Genomic DNA, 20,174 nt, shown 5'->3' with positions numbered 1-20,174 from the left:
TGGAAAAAGGCTGCAATGAAACAAAGAGTGAAAAATTTAAAGGGGTCTGAATACTTTCCGTACCCACTGTATATACTGGAGTGTGCATGGCCTCACGAATGTGTACTTGTGTGTACATTTATTTGTTTACTCATACACAAGCACATTATAGCGTGTCGGTTTTTAACCTGTGGTTGGAGCATGTTCATGCATGGCCCAACAGAGGATAGATGGTCAAGCTACTCTGATTAATTACCAGCTAAACACACACTTTACACTCTATAAAACCACATGGATCCTATAGGCAATGCAAAGCAATGTAATCAAAATAGCATGGTAAGTGGCACCAACATAAAAAATAATTATTAAGGTCCGTAACTTAAGTAAAAGTACCGATACTACATTGTAAAACTACTCAATTACAAGTAAACCTGCATTCTGTGTATTAATTAAAAGCACAAACGGTATTAATACTAAAATGTACTTGCTATAATGCGGCTATAAGTCACTTTATTAGCACCACTCACTTAACTTTATCATTTTTGTCTCAAATGCTCTTCTACTGTATAGTTTCTATTTTTATTCTATTCTTATTTTAATGTACGCACGTCTCATTAGTATTTATGTTACTTACTATACCTATCTGTATCTATCTCTGTTGTTGCTGCTGCAAAAAGCGAAATTTCAATGAATATTTTACAGGGTAGAGCAGTAAAAAAAGTGCAGTATTTTCCTCTAAAATTTGGCACCGTATGAATACAAAGTAATATTAAGTAAGTAAGTAAAATGTATTTATATAGCTCTTTTCACAGCCTTAAGTCACAAAGTGCTTTACAAGGACAAACTAAAAGAAACACAATACAGAGTGAGAACATGATACCCAGTCAGTATTACACAATAATATTAAAAGTGCAGACCAGGTACAGAGCAGTCAACCAAAGGCCTGTCTGAACCAGTAAGAAATAAAACAAGGAAATGCTCAAGAAAAGTACATTACAGAGATTTATTTTTCAACCAACAAGTATCAAGTTTGTGTTTGTCTGTGTTTGTGTGTGTGTTTACAGGCCAATTATACGAGCGTTACCCTCCTCCTGACCTTCCCTGAGGCAGCCGAACCTCATCTGGTGTGAAAGGTCAGTGGGAGGTCAAGAGAGGCCTGCTGTGTGCCATGCCAAACATCCACAGTGGGGGTCAAAGGTTAGACCGACACACAGATTACACAGATACATAAAGCAGACAAACGGGTGTCAACAGGTACAAGACGTGTGAATATCCACTGCTGTAACATGAGAGGAGAGTGTTGCAGAGAGCTAAACTTATAACTGGGGACTAATGTGTGGTGAGAGAGGCACTTTAAAGCTGCTCAAGTCCTGTACACTTCATACCCTATAGACGCCTCTCTGTATATTATTTGGGTAACTGCAGAAAGGCTGAAGCACAGGTAACTGATCACTAATTACTCTTTATTGCCTCAGCCAGCTAGAAAAGGCTTTGTGTGTGAGAGAGTGAACGTGTGTGTGTGACTGTTAACCAACCATATAGTCGTAGAAGCTATTAAAACCTCATTAACCTGCGTTTTATTTGAAGACCCCTGCCCCCCTGCATCTCCCCCTAATGTATTTTGCTACTCTTTGATTTTACGACTCGCCTCTGTTATTGTAGGATATCTTCTCCTTTCCTTGTAATTTTATTTCATGACATGGAGTAAGTCGAGTACAATACACCCCCAGGGGAGGACCACTTACCTCCACGCCAACAAATATAATTACACTGATCAGAGAAGCGAAAACAGACCGCCGCTTATCTGCCACAGTCCATTTTTTGTTTTTTTTTCTGAGCATTAGTCGCACTAGAGGAGGATGGCTGTGGAAATCTAAAAAGGAAAACGCAGAGACCTCTACACCGCATGTGGTAGAGTGCTCGCTGCCACACTCCATTGAAAAAACTTGGAAATTCATGTTGCTTTGTTTATGGACGAGAAATCCACACGTCACAGAAAAACACCTAAGATATTACTTGAATGATTGAAAACATTCTTAAATTTGGCACTCACTCATTAAGAACCAAAACATTACACTCAATTTGAATTCAAACTATTATAACTGTTTGCACGTTCCTCAAGCATCTATCAAAATGGCCTGATCCATGGGGCGATAAGCAGTGTGGGCAAAATCTAAAAGTTGACCCACGTGTCAAACTGATCCACTGAAGCTGTATGTCTGTCGTATGTACCTTGCTGATGAAGCACATATCAAAAAATGATTAGTCATATTTAACAAAATCTGCAGCCCAAGAATGGCCACATTAAAATTGGGACATTATTGAACAGTTTGTCGTGGATTTAACCTCTCACACAAAGCACCCACAGAACCAGCTGAGACTGCAGCAATGACTAATATAAGCTAAGTTCCCGGCAGAAGTAAACAGCTAAAGTCCTTTCGTGTTTACCAAGTAAAGTCCTCTGCTCCATGTTGACAGGTGAGAGTTCACAGGACCAAAGTTGGTCCCCTCCCAATGGAGCTGCGAGCCTGACTGTGTAACCCCCAAGAAATGGTGTGCCTCTGTGCATGTGCGTCTGTGTGTGTGTGTCTGTGTGTGTGTGTGTGTGTGTGTGTGTGTGAGTGCATGTGTGTGTGTCAGACAGAGGGAGAGATAAACAGGGAGAGTTGCTGAGGGGGCTCTTTGACTTTGAGCACATAAGCCCTTATTTCATGGTGCCATTGTTTGTTTTAAGGACGTCAAGCTTAATACAGTTCCAGGCGATTTCCCAACATGTCTGTCCGCCCAAGCACCTCCAAGGCGCTCTATCTCTGTGTGTCGAGTGTGTTTGTTTGTGTGTGTGTGTCGGTGTGTTTGTGCGCATGATCACGTGTGTGTGCGCGCCCTTCATTCTTGTTAACTTTAGTCTAACCCCTGTCCTAGGCAGTGATTTTTTAAAATGTGTATACTTTCAAGGTTGTTCGTAAGACATTTTGAATTAACTCAGACTTTTCAGAATTTACTGCTTCATTTGATCATTTTATGCTAAAGAAATGTCAAATATTTAGCTAATTTCGAGGACTTTACACATGGCTACGACTAATTGCAATGTTTAGAGTCTATCTGTGCTTTTAATGAGTTTGACTGCAGCCATATTCACATCAGCCTCACTGAGCAGCATTCTTTTAATTGCCTATTATTTCCACGCAGGCCAGACATGGAGCCTTATTTAATGTTAGAGCAAACAGGTTCTTGATCACATGTTGGACACAGGATCTTGAAAAATAGTGCAATACTGTATTTTATTACCCAGATTGTGTCCATAAGGAAAAGTAGAGATGGTAAATTTATAAATGTAAATTTTCAGTACAGAAAGTGTTGTGTATGTGGCATACAAGTCTTCATTTGCATATTATTGTTATTGATTGGTCATCATTAGCTAGTGTCTGGTTTGTCTAGAACTTTTTTTACTGTCATATTTTCTTTACAGTGTATACATTTACTTATGCATCAATGATTAATGTCCATTCATTCAAATAGAGTGTGTGTGTGTGTGTGTGTGTGTGTGTGTGTGTGTGTGCAATGTATCTCATTGAATGGCTTGTATAAAACAGGCCACAGAGGATCAGCAACCTCCCTCTCTCTCACACACACACACAAACACACACATACGTGCGCACACACACACACACACATACACACATATGTGCGCACACACAAACACACACACGCACAAACACACACTCGCCTCCATAATCATCACAACTTGTAGCCTAGAAAGAGAGATGTGGGTCATCGGGGCCACACTGTGCCAGCTATCACAGCCCTGGCAGCCAAGAATTAACATCACTAATAATGGCATCTATGTAAATGTCATATGTGTTATTTTACTTCAGATGTCTCCTGTATCACATTCAGGTCAGACTCCCTTTCTGAAATGGGTTTTGCCTTGACAAACAGAAATAAGTGGAATACATATTTTCCTCCAGCATCCTCATCTTTGATGGTGAAAGCTGAATACATGAGGCCCAACAAGGACTTTAGAGGCTGTAAGAGTCAGACGCCTACTCACTTATTACACTCGGACAAATCCTCCTCTCCTTTCCTCTCCTGTCCTTCTGTCCTGTCTCCTAAACCTTTTTATTCCGGGACCCTGAGACCTCTGGGAACAAAACAGCTTTTAGCGCTACCATCTCTATCTGCTCAAATAGCTCTCTCTCTCTCTCTCTCTCTCTCTCTCTCTCTCTCTCTCTCTCTCTCTCTTCTCTCATTTCTCTAAAATTCTCTATTTCTTACTGTGAAAAGAAATGGAGCTGTTGTAGGAGCACACCAAGTCATTATCTGATTATGTTCATTTCATATACGCTGCTGCGGAGATTACTTCTTCTAACAGATCATATTTTTGCTTTCAATTATAATAATTCCTGTAACTTCAATTCAGAACACGTCCGTTTGGGGATTTTCTGCATTCAATTCGCTCCAAAAATGAGACAAAAAACAAATGAACATGACCAAATAATAATTATAATGATAACAAAATAATAATAATAGTACTAATAATAATAATAATAACAAGAATGGAACGACAGTTGACCCATCATTGATACAAATTCATGCTGAGGAAAAATGTGCTACTGGCTCTCCACTCCGGCGTGCGCACACTTACTACCACTTAATTGTGGTCAGAATGGGAATTTTTGTTTAAAGTAGCTTTATAACACCTCTGGGAGAAATATTGTTGTTACTGCATACATTCTTCTGCATTTGGGCCCAACTGTAATAAATATGTCAATAAATGCAGCCATCAGTGCGCAATGCCAGAGCGCGTTATCAGTCTTGGGCATCGAGGTGTGTCGCACTCGACCCTAAAGAGGGGGGGGGGGGGTGAAAGTGAGATGAAATAAATGCACGTGAATCCACCTGGAATGGGTCGCGATAAGAGCAGCCGGTGTTAACCGACACGTTTCCTCTACACCTCACCCGAGTCTTCCTTTTCCAAACACGCGTTTCTTTAATGTGCCGGCCTGTTTTTCCAGCCTGTGTGCGCACCGACGGCACCCAGGGGAGCCGAGGCCAAATCAGCCACAGGCCAATGAGGGAGCCGGGGGCCGGGACACCTGCTTTGGAAAAGACACTCCAGACACTAAACTTTGCTGACTTCGTTGCATTTCGTTGGTCCTAAAAACACTTGCTTGCGACATGGAAAAGAGACTCGCCTTTTCCCTTTTGGCACCTGACAGAGGCCCATATGGAAAATAAGATTTTCTAGTTAAGTACTTTAAGATCCTGTTTGTACAGAGGATACAAAAGAATATTATGTGTGCAACAAATTCATTTAAAGGGAAAAGCTGGGAAAAGAACCGGGAAAATGCAAAAAAAAAGCACACTGATAATCTGATAATAATGGGCTATAGTGCATTAACAATATTTTTATTTAAGGTACTGGCTTCAGCCATTTAGCGGATACTAATACATGTAACTTGACTTCACCAATAATACTACTACTACTAATAATATTAATAATAATACAATTCTTATGTTTGTGATGAAATAATTGTAGAATTAATTTTCTGAATGTGATAAATACGAGGCTTACGCTTTTTCTAACTGCAGAAACGCAGGCTGGAGCAGACGGTTGTGACCTGTATTATCCAGTAAAGTATCGTTAGAGTCGATTAAAAAAAATTGTTTATGGAAAGATTAATTTGATGCGGCCCCAAATGTCCTCCTAATATTACTAAACAATTTGTCCACACACCTGTTGAAAAGGTCGAAGGCTTACATATTTGCAGTGCGCCAAAAACTTGTAATTCTAAATATCCAATTTGTAGGAATGCAGGAAGACGAGCAGCCGTCATCATTTCATAAATCAGAAGCGTCGGACAGGTTTTTGTGTGAAAAGGATCAGATGTCAGCGTCCGCAGGGTTCAACCTTACAGGTGGGGACGTTTCAAAGGGAGAGGAATCTATTAATTCATTGGAAATCTTTAGATATTAAATCATAAGGGTAAATCTTTGTTTTCTTTTACTATCAGTTTAACTTAATAATCACTTTCGATGACAGTGCAGTCTAATGCACGCGGAGGGTTCAGTGGCAGACTGCGGATCCGAGTGCGTCATTTCATGATCATATTCGGCTCTTAACTGAGCGTTTTTACATAGAGACGCTTAGCTCTCCTCAGATATTGGCTTCCCTGGATTATCTGAATTCCGAAGCAAAGCTCACAGCTTCTGCGCTGCTTTTGCTTGTTCAAAAATCCAACTTTGCTGCAACCAATGAGAAACTCTGCACGTAAAATATCTCTACACGCCACTTTGAAGCTACAACACCCGAGTGACCCTCTGCGAGAAGCTGCGGTCTAAATGTGGACCAGTCGCAGAACTAATGTACACGCTGACGTTTCCAAAATAAACGGGCTATGCATCGTTACGTGAACATTTCAAAAGATCGAATTACAAAGATGATAATCATTAAAAATGACTGGTCTTAAAGGAATGTCAATGCCTTTTAATAGACTCACAAACACAATCGAGACATGCATTAACACAAGCGCTGGAAAAAGTCGTTTGGATTTTAAAACAGACTGTTACATTTTAATATAAATGATACAAGAAAGTCGGTATGATTTTCCGAAAACATTTGCATTAAAACGGTATCTGCTCTAACAAAGCAATTAATGCTGCATTCATCCTACAATTCGTTTTTTTTTCTTAAATGTAGTGACTAAATCTACAACAGGTATAGGTAATATCACTGGTTGCCAAATGAATCATCTTCCTTTATGGGTTTTCAAAGCAGTTAATGTCGTGAAATTGTAGGCTATTTATTCGGATAGTATTCAAATCTCTTGATATCAACAGCGACTTTACGTTTTATCGTAATAAAAAAAAAAAAAAAAACTTTTACCATTTAAGATTTGAATATGAGAATAAATAACATCATAAGCTGTGGACTATGTGTCAAAGTGCATATAACCATTCTTACTCGCGCAGTCGGTGATTTGGGAAGAAAGAGATTTGTAAGAGTGGTATTTCCTTTTTTTCCTCTCTCTCTCTCTCTCTCTTTACTTGCATGCTCAAGTCCCATTCTCTGGTCAAGTTCAGTGCGTTGTTCTCCGGACCGGACGGACGCTTCTTATTGGTAGGCTACGACAGTTACATCACGCCGCTCGTGACGCGCACGTCTTCCTGTTTCCTTCAGCCGCATCTTAAAGTGAATCTTAGTGGCGGAGGAGCGCTCAGCATCCAGTCCTCTGCATCCAGTGCGCCTCGGAGACGCACACAGGCAGTCTCTCTCTCTCTCTCTCTCTCGCTCTCGCTCGCTCTCTCTCTTGCACTCTCTCTATGTCTCTCACTCTTGTAGTCACAGCAGAGGATAGAGGGAGAGACCGAAGCGCGAGAGCTCTTATCATCTTCTATATTTTTCCTATTTTGTTCCTTTCGCTCGCACCGCTGACTTTATTCCGGCTCTTCCTTCTCTGAGAAATTGTTATATCCCAGCATCCAGCAATCCGCCGTGCTCCGCGTATATTCTCTATTTATTTATATTATTTTTTTTTTGCCGTAGGAGTTCAGGTTGTCCCCCTCTTCATCTAAAGGGTAAGTAACCTTGTCCTCGGACACCTCCCGTTCTTGTTCTGGCTCGCTTGCGCACGGTGGGCGGAAAACAAACAAACAAATCAAACATCATGAGCGAGGAAATGTGTTCTGGTGATCAGCACAGCTAATCATATCTATATACGACATTATTTAGCTCTGTGTCGCTCGCCTCATCTCGATGTGTGGTGTGAGTTGCGCGAGCAGCCCTGTATTTTTGCGCACGGAAGCCCAACCTTCCTCATCCAAGCGGAGATCAAGTTGATTTGCAACTTTTCAAAGTAAGTTTCGGAAGTTTTGAAACGGGATTTAAAGTAGGAGCTGATTTTAGACTGAGACTGGGGTTTAGCTGTATTTGAGCTCCTGTGCGTGTGGTAAACCGTGAATTTGCTGTTAGGCTACCTCATATTGTCTTTGTCCTATGGGCTAAATCTTACTCTCTCTTGACACCTACGTGCCTTTTTCTTTATACAAAACCCGGATCAAGGCAGTTATAGACCTTGTCAGTCCTCCTTTTTTGTGAAATCGGTGTCTGTCTTCTGCGGCAGCACTTTTGAAAGATTGTGATCAAACACTCCCGGTATATTGTTGTAAGTGTTGTCTACGCAACTCATATCTACTCTCTTGTGTGTTATCTTAGTTTATCATCTGTCCATCAAATGTGCAAAAAACAGCTAGATCTCACTTTTAGCTTCGGAAATGTTGTTCTTTAACTTCTAAAACTTACAACAACTGTATATTATTTGTATCCGGTTTCAAACCTGAACTTCACTCAATATTTCTTCAATTTCTGTTTCTGATCAGCCAACATGTTTAAAGGTCGTTTTAGGGTTTCCATGGAAGAAAAATATTAAAAGGATGAGGTGAAGATCTATTATTAAAGTTGAAGTGGACATCTACAGCCCCTAGTTCATAGCCTATGTGTGTAGTTCATAGCATGAAATTGTTGAAAGGTTTTTTTAAGAGAGCGAGAGAGTGCGCATGGGCAATGGGAGACAGGTGCGCCCTCGGAAAAGACAGGTGCTGGTGACTATTTCAAGCTCATTGTTAAGATCCTGAGGCGATCAAGTCAAGTTTTTTTTTCTTTTTCTAGGAGATGTATCATCTTTTGTCTGAACTGCTGGATGTGGCTGTCAAGACTTGGTCCGAAGCCATTTATTTAAACGGGTTTATTTTACAATACTGGTGTCACTTAAAAAGGATGGATTTCAGGGGGAAAGCGTTTAACCAAGTCATTTTCCCAGTAAAAAAAATAAGAAAGATCTTTACAGTTTTATCCTATCAGTTTACTAAATGTTTTTTCAGAGTGAAAAACCTGCCAATGCATGCCACTTGTGTTGTGCATCACACAGCTCTAAAAAACCAGCAGCAAAGTTGTGTGTGTGTGTGTGTGTGTGTGTGTGTTTGTGTGTGTCTGTGTCTGTGTCTAAGGCTTAGTGACAAGAAAGAGGCTTTCCTTTTTAAATTACTTTTCACATGCATTGATATATTTAAAAACAATAAATTTTCTTTTAGTTAGAACAACCAAATAATCCGTTTAGAGAATGTTTTTACATGTCGCTGGGGTTTGGTGTTCCCTGCTGTTCGCCCTCACTGAAACTGAGCTTTCAAATTAGAGGTCCATGAATGGCTTTTGTCTTAAAATATCATAACAAAATTCAACATATATGAATCAGTCATTTGACTGTTTTGTATTTGAAATTTAAAATGTTAATAGCTGCTTTTCACACTGCCTACATCGGTGCATTATTTGAGTGTATTTGCAGGCTGTAAAATGGAATTCAGAAAGTATACTGTATTTATTGCATTTATTATTTTCTACTGAATCTGTGCTATTCTTAATAAGAGTGTAAAATGAAGAATTTAAATTGTTGCATCACTTTTACCACATTTATGCTGTTAAGAAAACATTGTCACAATATATAAATAAATATGCAAACCTCTGAAATATTTTTAATTTTAAAAGCGGGCAAATAGATTAAATAGTCTCCGATAATATCATTGCGTTTAAGATTGGATGCGACTGGTATGACTCTGACTAAGGCACTGCCATCGCTGCTAGAAGTGTTGATGCAGGCCTGTACTGACAAAACGCTTTGCTTTCAGAGGGGCATTAGGGTTTTTGTGAGAGCGCTTTAAGTTGCTCCTTGCCAGAGTTGACCCTTGTGACCTATTCATTTGAGCAGAATTAACTGCCCCTGCCAGATGAAAAGACAAACAAAAAACACAGAAGTGAGCTCATGCTGGCACCAAAATCAATAGCCCTCTTTTTCTGTTTCTTTTATGTGTCACTCTCCTCATTGCTTAAGATATGATGACCATATTGATTAATGTGAACACAGAAATTTCAATTTAAAATTACGCAATGTGCAAACATGGTTTTAAATTAGAATAATTATTTTTATTGACCAAACGATCACTCACTAATGTAATAGAATTTAGGAAAGGGTTCACAAATAATGTGCATTGCCCTCTCCTTGTACACCACTTTTTTTCTTTATTGAAACTATTAACCCTATATCTTTTTTATTTTGTTTTGTGAGTTAATAGCTCCTATGTTGTCTCACACCACATAAAAATGGAAATGAGGACAAGTACTTAAAGTAATTATCATAATTTTATGCAGCTTTGTGTTCCGTGGGAACTGGTTCAGTGTCGCACGGCGTGTAACAGGGGACAGGATAAAATGTAGGACTTTGCCCTGGAATGTCATGCCAAGGCCTAGTTCTGACCCCATCTTGCCTGTTCCCCTTACCCCTCTGTCCTAACTGTCTAAATGTAATTATAGATGTGGCCGTCCTTTTAAAAACCAATTAGGAGGGATTGCCTGCTGGCTTGAGACAGAACTCTTCAGTTTATATCCATAATGCCGGCTAATTCTAGAAGCTGATACGTTTTGATTGTTTCAGTCTTTGAAAACTTTCAGACTTTACGATTCATTTTGGTTGTTCATGTATCTGTAAATTATACTTCCCACAGGTACTCCGAGGCTTTGATCCTAGAGGACTGGGTTTGCGGGATATGGCCCAATAGCAGCAGCACGGGATGCCGGACCATGACAGCGACTCCCTCCTGAACAGACAGACCAAGCGAAGACGTGTGGACATTGGTGTTAAGAGGACCGTGGGCAGCACAGCCTCCTCCACAGCAGCAGCCACAACAACAACCACTGATAGCATTGCCCGCGCCAAAGCAGCCATTTTCAGTGCCATGAACTCTCTGACCTCCCACTCTCACCACGGATCAGACACCGACTCCATGGAGTGCTCGGTAGTGCAGCCACATGGTGGACCTGGCGTTGTGTCAGCCAGCGACAGTGAGTCCAAGTCCAATGTACTCCGAAAGCTACTGAAGAGGGCCAACTCATACGAGGACACCTTGATGCCCTTCCCTGGCACCACCATTATTTCACAGCTTCTCAAGAATAACATGGCTAAAAATGGAGGACCCGAGAGGGGAGAAAGAGGCGACAGGGGTGATAGAGGGGATAGGGGTGATAGAGTGGATGTTGGCTTCCCCGGATCAGGGCTCTCCAATGCAAGTTCAGATGCTCCCCAGGAGGATGCCTGTAGTAACTCCTCCCATGATAGCACCCCTCAAGAGTGCTTGTCACCCTTTGGTCGTCCTCCTGGCCTTGCCACCTTTGACATTGAACGTCTCAATGATGAACACCTGCGTGCCAAGCGAGCCCGTGTAGAGAACATTATACGTGGTATGAGCCACTCACCCAGTGTGGTGGTACCTGCTGTTTCCCGTCATGAGCGTGAGCATGAGATGGATCGAGCCCGGGAGATGGATCTAGACTGCCCACCCCCACAGTCTCAGCAGCAGGCCCCCAGCAGCCCACGGGGAGGCGAGGTGTGCAGCAGTAGCAGCAGAGAGAACAAGCGTAAGCAGCGTCTGCCTCAGCAGCAACAGCAGAGCTTCACCCAGCTGGTGTGCCAGAGGAAGGAACAGAAGCAGGAGGAGCGACGGCAACTGAAGCTGCAGCTGGAGGACATGCAGAAACAGCTACGGCAGCTCCAAGAGAAGTTCTTTCAGATTTATGACTCAACCGACGATTCAGAACACAATGACCTCCACAATGATCTCCACAATGACATAGGAAATATGTCCGAGGACAGCCCAGCCAGGTCTGACACTGGCGGTGATGACCGGGGTGGAGATGACATGCGCTCTGACAATGAGATGTCTGATTTGGACCCAGGCCATTTCCTGGACAGGGCGCGGGCGTTGCTTCAGGAGCAGGCCATGCTTGCAGCTAGAGAGAAGCCAAGAAGAGAAGGGCTCAGCAGGAGCAAAGGACAGGGAGGTCCAGGCTCCACCATGCATGCTGAAGGTAAACAGCTGGCTGAAACACTGAAGCAGGAACTCAATTCAGCCATGACCCAGGTGGTGGACACAGTTGTGAAGGTGTTTGCCAAGCCTCCACGCCCTACACCCCAACAGGCCTTCCCCTCACTTTCCATACCTCCTGAAAGATTTCCCACCACTGTCAATGGAGACAACCCCAACTTCCACACCACCAACCAGAGGCTGCAGTGCTTCGGAGATGTCATCATTCCTAATCCACTTGACTCCTTCACCAGCATGCCCGGGATGCCAGGTCCCACAAATGACCAAACAGAGGCGATACCCTTAGTCGTGAGGAAGACACCCAGTGAGCACCACCACCACCACCACCACCAGTCCTCAGCTGTGGGCGCCCATGGCGGGCACCACCACCCCGTCCTTCACCCCTCCTCACTCTCTGCCTCCATGGGCTTCAGCCCCCCATCGTTTAGACACCCCTTTCCACTGCCTCTCATGGGCTACCCGTTCCAGAGTCCCCTTGGCGGACCCACAGGCGGCTACCCAGGCAAGGACCGTTCCTCTCCAGACTCCATGGACCTGTCCCGGGAGACCACCAGCCTGAGGACCAAGATGGCATCGGGTCACCACATGGGGCACCACCATCGCTCTTGTTCACCAGCGCACCCTGGCAGCACAGCCGAGGGACTCTCCCTGTCCCTCATCAAGTCTGAGTGCAGTGACCTCCAGGACATGTCTGACATCTCACCCTACTCAGGCAGCAATGTATCCTTTAAGAAAATCTGGGTAGTGTGTGGGTTTTGAGGGGGTTGAAAGGTAATAGACAGGGACCCTGATGTTTTAACTCCACGTGGTCCAGTTCAGACCAGCTCATGCCTGTGTAAGCCAGATATAAATCAGATTTCAGGTGGTAATTCCCCGTAGAGACAGATGCGAACCACTGCACCTGAACCACAAAGAGTAAAAATCTAATCCTTTTTAGTCTGTTTGAAACTAGCCTAAGAAACTGAGAAATTGTTGATGAATCACTTTTCCTCCCACTGCTGTTCTCCTCTCCATTGTACTGCATTGTTGTATTTATTTTTATACTCATACCTCTTCCTTCTCACAACAGCGTACAGCCTTTTCTCCCATCTTCAACCCTAAGTGCTTTAAAAGCTTTCTTGTCACATATCACTTACTCACAAAGATTAGGTCCCCATGACATTTACTGCCCCAATTCCTTTTTATAAAAATGGCCTGAAAGAACAAGGAGATAGATAGCGTCCCGAAACTTGGCACACAATGGTGTTATATAGCCTCCCTTATACTTTAACCTGAGTGTTCCCCAATCTTGCCCTACGGATAAAGAGGCTGTCCCCTATGGGAGGCTCAAATTGAGTCCCCTGGGGACTCTGGACTAATAGTTTAAGCAGATATATTCAGTCCCTTCTCTGTTTTCCCTATACCTCCTTAGTCCCTAAGTATTCAACACCTCTTAACCCTTATGAAAGTTTGATTCGTGTCACACTGCCTGTCCTTAGAAAGCTTTGTTTTCAAGTCCTTAACATTCATTACATGCTTGAGAAATTAATCCAATAGCTTTTTACCTGTTGGGTCTTTATTAATTAAGTGAATATGTATTTTAAACACTTTAGTTTTTACTATTGTCTGTACCTGACTGCCTAGCCTTTTCCGTGTGTGTGTGTGTGTGTGTGTGTGTGTGTCTTTATGTGTGTGCATGTCACAAAAGGTTCGCCTGAGGACTTGGTAAAGATGTATATTTATGATTGCTTGTGTTTTCTCTTGTGTTCCTCTTATCATCCATCGCTGTTGTAAAAAGCCCACAATCATTGTCGTTTCTTTTCCCTTTTTTTCATTTCATAAAGATCTGTCAACAGCCCGGGGGGCCCTTCGGCTGTTGCTTGGCAGCCAAATACTTCTTTTTTGTTTTGCCTCCCTGCAAACCCCCCTCCTGCCTGTCTTTTCTTTGAAGCGGACGTTAACAGGTGTTTGCAGCGAGCTGTTTATCTTTCATTACCTCGCCTTGTCTTGTCTTCTTACCCAAGGGTGAACGCTTTCCAGAGATCCATAATCCTTTGCTTCTATGGGCTCCCGATGGAGGGATGAAAAAAGGCAAGGGAGAGAGACATACAGAGACTGAGAGAAAGTAGAAAACAATCAAACAATAACCACATATGCCAGATGCTGTGGCTTTCATTGTAGCATTTTTAAATTCAGGGCATTAACAGATGTACATCCCTAAATGGAAAGAATAGGCTTGTGTTGTTTTTTCAGCTTTTATTCTTCGATTGCCCAGGTTTAGAAACAAAGTTTGGCATTTACAAGTTATAGACTTATACATTGAATCTTACAATCAGTATGAAATTTAGAGTTGATTTGAATTTGTGCTCCCTTTGTATATAGCTGGTTCCATTGATGTAGAATTTTTAATTTTTTTATTCTGTAGCTTTTTTCTTCTTCTCGGAGCCTCAGAAGCTCAGAGACAGCTTGTCAGACATTTTGCGAGGTGTGTTCAAGTTCACCAGCTCTCTGCAGTGTTGTGGAGCAGATGGCTGCTATCGATTTCCTCACTTGTTCTCAGTCCGACTCCAAATATTCTTGTCCTTACACCTGGAATTAGAAAGTGGGGCAGCTATTTTCCTCTCATGACTTTGGGTTTTGGGGATGTGTCGTGAGAATGATGATGTCTTGTCAGATGTGGCAGGCAAACAGTGGGCCAGCTGGTATGAGTGCACCATCATGACAAAATAATAGCCTTTCACGCCACCCCTAAGTCCAATCACAATTACATTTGCAAGCTGTGAGTGAATTAGAGATGAAAATGCCTCATCAGGAGATATGAAGCTTCTTAATTGTCATCTGAAGGGAGGTGATATTGTGGTTATGGCCGGAGAGGTAAAAGAAGTCTTTGTTTTAAAATACATTTTTAATTATTTGAGTGATAAGACGTACGCGATGCTAATCCTAATTGAAAAAGCAAAAACAAATTAATCTGAGTGTAAGTGCATAGCTTTCACAGCAAACACATCTTACCGTGCCTCACTGAGAAAGAGCTCTCTTTTTCTCTCTCCCTTTCCCTCTCCCTCTCTGTCTGAGGATCCATTGTATCCCCTCCACTTGGAGCAGATGGTGTGGTGTGGAGAGTGAAGTGCTGCTCTTTTGGCCAGGCCTGACAGAGTAACACCAGTCTGCCAGGGTTTCCCCCACAAGACCATTGCTGCGTATACAACTAACTCTCTCCCTCTCTTTCTCTCTCAGTCTTTCCCTCTCTCACGCTGAATCAGACAAAGTAGACAGGGTTTTTAAGGAGCCAACCCAGAGTGGTTCAGTATTTGCTGGCTTTGCTGTGTAACCCTGAGGCCAAGGGCAATCCAATCTAGCAGCTGATGCCTTCTTCCCACTCTATAGTTACATCTACATCTGGACACTTGACTGATTTTAACGATCACAGCCACCCCTGTAGATCATAAATAATGTCAAGCAATGTATTTTGTCCACTGGAGTGTAAACAATCTTGAATCATGAAAACTTGGGGCTGTATCTTCTGTGTAATTTAAAGTGCCGTCTTGCTTCTGCTTGATGAGAACCCTTGTTGAAACAGCCTGAGGTTTTAACATGCAGCCCGCCCCCTTCCCTGTTTCCTTTTCAATGTCCTATGCTCCAGATTGATATTATCAGATGCATTATACGGCCGTTAATTCACCATGGAAATGGCTTGGGCCGTTCAGTGGCGCAGATGTGTTTCAGTCCCCCCATCACTGGCTGAGTCCGAAACCACAGAGCCCCTTTTCTCCTTCTCCTCCTCCTTCTTTTGCTCCTCCAAGGGTTTGGCAGCGGTAGCGAAGCTGGGGGGCAGGGGTGGAGCAGAGGGAGGAGGAGGGGGATGTAATTGAAGGTTGGAACCATACTATCCCTCAAGGTGCCCCCACCAGCCCATGTCCATCCTCTCTTCTGTTTAATCCAGGCGATCCATTTGGAAGACAAGGCCTGACATGTATTTGAATATGGCCTATGTGAGTGTGAGAAGGTTTTTTTATGTTGCCTGGGCCGGTGTTAGGGACGGTTGTTCTCCTAGACCTTGTTTTGTCACTGATATGAAGCCAATATCAGACAGTCATATTCAGGCTTGGCATGTGTTGTCGCCAAGCCATTAGGCCTTCTTGCCCGTCACTGGCGTTAACTGCTGTCTTTGTCTGTGATATGCAAATGTCTCCTTTTTTCTTCTTCCTTTTTTTTTGGGTTGGATGTTAACACGGGTTGTAGGCAAAGGCGTTTGCTTGCTTTGACTGTGAAATGAGCCTCCTTATGTAAAAGCATCGGCTGTAGTTCTGGACAGCATTTTATTTACCGTGACGCTCTCACACCTGATACGGACGATGCTAATTGCAAGCAAATGGTTTTGCTTTGGTGCACTTTTGGTGTCTTAAGCACCCCCCCCATCACTTGCACACACAAAACACACACACCCACACACACACACACACACACACACACAAACATACTCCAGCAGCCCTGCATACATGCCTGAAAGGAAATTTGGTTAACCATCATCCAAATGATGATGTCTTGCCAATCTTAGTCAATTATTAGCAAGTACACATGTACACATTGTATCTTTGCTCATAACAGTTCCTACAATTACTTGATCTGTCATAAGGTGTATCCCTCCAAACAATTGTTAATTTCCTTAATGGCAGATATTTCCAGATTCAAGAGGGTCTCTCTCCCAATCATCTGAAGAAGGCCAAGCTCATGTTTTTCTACACCCGCTACCCGAGCTCTAATATGCTCAAGATGTTCTTCTCTGATGTCAAGGTGAGTTCAAACATATTCTTCCTCTTTAGCCCTAGTTTTAGATTATTATAAGATATATTTTTAAATTTGACTACACATCTCTGTTTGGCTATCTTCAAACTCATTTGTTTGTACCTTCATCTTCTTGAGATGGTAACTTCTTTTAATCTATGTAACTAGTGTAAAGATGAATAACACTCTGTTGCCTTTGTTTTCTCTCTCGCCACATTTCTTACTTGTGCATTTGTCAACGCACCTGCTTTAAAAGGGGACGTTTGATTTATCATTTGTGATGTGCCAGCTTTAGTTTCCGTGAACAGCGTATGTTTGTCTGTCTTGAAATGAGGCCCTTTCGCTCACTAAGTTATGGTTTTATGCAAAAGATGAAAGAAGAGGAAGTTGAATGGGTTTACATGAGGGAGCTGGAGAGCCTATGAGTATTCTAAAGATAAAGAGCGAGATGAGTAATGGAGGGGTGGAGAGGGCAGAGAGGAGGATGGAGCCTAGAGACGGAGGAGTGGTTATGTGAGCAGGTGTAGAGTGGATGGTTTGATAGAGGGAGGGGAGAACAGAAAGAGTCGTTTTAGGGAACATGGCAAGAATGAGCGTTAGCTCTACTGGGAGTTTAATGAAGGAAATTTGTAAAACAAAGCACAATATGTAAGCTGCACACAAAACAACAACAACAACAACAACATAATGGCTGTTGGAGAGTGCGCGACCGAGTTTGTTCGTGTTGTTGATGTTGTGCGTGTGTGCTCCCCTCTCGGACCATACGGAGGGATAAACGCTGTGACATATCCAGGCCATCTTATTCAAATCAGCAGATAAAGGTCCCCTTTTTCCCAGCTGCCCCCTCTTGGATGCTGTTGCCAACAACCATGACTCGTTGGTCACATGACTTACTCTCAACACATCATTGGTGTGGTTGAAAAGGAGGGTTAAATGTTGACAAATGGGGTAGGCACCTGTAAATGCTGATTTGTAACAAAACTCCTCAATATTAAAAGCCTCCCGCTGATTTGGCCTTGATGTCATTCGCTATTTAACAATTGCTGCAGCAACTGATTTGAGCCACATAGTTTCAATGACTAATCACTCACAGGGCGGTGTCTTCTTCTTGGTGGGCTCTTCATGAATGGCCTCATCATACTTAAACAAGGTCAACATAGTTAAGGGGATTATGAGTCACATTAGCTTGTTTTTGTTTTCAGCAGAGGGCATTGTACTTAAGCTGTAAGTTAGCAGTCATGTATGGGAATGAGACTATTTATTATTTAATTAGATGCAGCCAGCACGGCCTTGTGGTGAGTGGCTGTCCTCCGACAAACGTCTTAAAGGCTAATCAGGTCTTGACTGTCGAGAATCTAATGAGCATGGGAAGTGGGTTACACTGACAACTGGGGGACGCTGTAGCTGTTGTTTCCCCTTGTTTAAGCTCCTTTTAAGACTATTGTGACTTTTCTTGTTTGACTTTTGGTGTTTATGAAATGTTTTGACAGATGCGTCAAATTCCATTGTTAGTGTTGCCATAGACACCCCGAGCTTTTTGACGTGTCGTTATGATTGCAGATAATGTTTTGATCAAGGATGAGTCATTACAACAGATTGATGCACAGATTAAATAAAGAAATTCATTCATTGAATAAAGTCAAAAAAAAGTATTTGCCTGTGTAAAGAGATCCATTGTGAGCTGTATTTATTTATTGGCTGTTTGGACCTTCATGTATTGTAAATATACATTTCTCATTTTTTAGCAGTCACAAGCTGACACACACACACACACAGACACACACACACCTTGCTTTCTTTATCTATTTCTCTTTTAGCGACAAGCTTCAGCATTTGGGACAGTCATGTGCTGTGGAGTCGTGGAGGTCATGAGGGTTTTCCCTTTTCTATATGTCATTCCTTCTCTTTTCTTTTTTTTTCGCTGATGGTGTGGCATGGTATGTGTGCCTCGGCGGGGCAGGGGAGAAAGAAAAGCCAGCCGCTGGATTTGAGTTGCCGCAGTAACAAAAGCCTGCTTTCCAGGGCCGCTTTTTGTGTGCAGTCAGCCAATAGGCAGCCGGAGATTATCTCCCACAATTCACCCCTGCGAAAACAGGAAATGTTGGAAAGCCCTGATGGCTGTGAAGGGGCTTACGAGAGAGAGAAGAGTGAGAGAGAGGGAGAAAGAGAGAAAGAGAGAGAGAGAGAGAGAGAGGCCCGTACAGGCTTCTCTGTCTTTCTGCTCTCCTCTCCGGTTGTTCTGAATGTAGCTTAGCACTCTGAGGTCATCTGTGTGCTTTCTGCCCCTTTGCTGACTGCTATGTTTGAGAAAAATGTTGGCAAGAGACAGACTTTGGCTTTTCATCCAAAAGACGGAACTATAAAATCCAATTTCTTTCTACATATTAATAAATTAGCAGATGTGTGTGCAGAAGTTGGGACTGACACTCGAAGTGTCTGAATACTTTTGGCAGGTGACTAATATAGTTTAGACCAAGGATACTTGAGTGTTTTCCTATTCTGGATTTAAGTATGCGCCTGTGCTTGAGCAGAACATATGTGTGTGTGTGTGTGTGTGTGTGTGTATGTGTGTGTGTGTGTGTGCCACTTCCTATCTTGTGCTGTTAGCACTAAGCGCTGACCTTTCACAGGCTCTTGAGTGTGAGTGTGAGAAACATGCTCTCGCTGTCTTTCTCTCATCTGCCTCTCAGCCCCCCCCCGCCCCCCCCCCCACACACACACACACACACACTTATATGCTCAAACACTGACACACATTTTTCTCGCTGCATCTCATGTCTGTGCTGGCTGACCCCTGCCCGCTCTGATTAAGGAGCTGCAGTGATGTGCTCCTTTGAACCAATTCCCTCCTTTTGCACGGAACACGCTCATCTTTAGCCGCTGTCAGGGGGTCTCTGTCCCCCACCAGCAACTTAATGATCCAAGACTGCTGCAAGCTGCAGGGGGATTTGCCAGAATTGAGTCCTTGAGGTTGTTGGGTGCCGCTGATGCAGATATAATGTAATTTAGTGTATTTACCTGCTTGCACATATTGTATTTTTTGTGTGCTCTGTGCTGTGATTGAGCCACAGGCCCTAATACATCTTCTCCTGAGCTGTCTGTATAATAAAGTAATTCTTGTCCAAATGACAAATCTATCCGTCACTCGGCAGCAGTGACACCAAAGGTCTCCTGCATGAGCGATGGCAACTTTTTCACTGACTTTAATCTCAGTATGTAGCGCTCAATCTCGCACACTCTCAGATGCATATTCACACATGAATGTCTCAGATTCACACCCAATCAGACTTGTTCTGATCTTACACACGGGGAAATATTCATATTAAACTGAAAACTTGAATTAAAAAGTGTTTTTGTGCTCTGTCACCTCTGACTGTCTACAGTGTGTGTGTTTAAGAATAGCCCCGTGCAGCCGATGTATTTGTAAGTGTCAGTAGTTTGTTTGTTTGACACTGCGATGTCACGACCCCAGCTTGCTGACTGCTCACGTTCCGGCCCTC

The 20,174-nt window shown here is 42.9% G+C and overlaps 1 protein-coding gene across 2 annotated transcripts in view; it reads left to right on the top strand.

Annotated features, from left to right (window-relative positions):
* Nucleotides 1-7,197: 7,197 nt before the first annotated feature.
* LOC117961235 (prospero homeobox protein 1-like) overlaps nucleotides 7,198-20,174 on the top strand; it is a 28,073-nt gene continuing 15,096 nt past the window's right edge. Inside the window, exons 1-3 of one of the 2 annotated variants that reach the window (XM_034899753.1) lie at nucleotides 7,198-7,557; nucleotides 10,534-12,630; nucleotides 16,576-16,683. In XM_034899753.1, the coding sequence (XP_034755644.1) occupies nucleotides 10,600-12,630; nucleotides 16,576-16,683 (2,139 nt within the window). In that variant the 5' untranslated portion in view covers nucleotides 7,198-7,557; nucleotides 10,534-10,599. Of the gene's footprint in view, nucleotides 7,558-7,726; nucleotides 7,836-10,533; nucleotides 12,631-16,575; nucleotides 16,684-20,174 lie in introns of those variants that run through there. The other variant, XM_034899754.1, reaches the window with a different exon arrangement.

This window comes from Etheostoma cragini, chromosome 18 (genome assembly GCF_013103735.1).
Source record: "Etheostoma cragini isolate CJK2018 chromosome 18, CSU_Ecrag_1.0, whole genome shotgun sequence".
Taxonomy (NCBI): domain Eukaryota; kingdom Metazoa; phylum Chordata; class Actinopteri; order Perciformes; family Percidae; genus Etheostoma; species Etheostoma cragini.
Note: the sequence above shows the minus strand (reverse complement) of the source record. Positions and strands in the feature narration are given on the sequence as shown.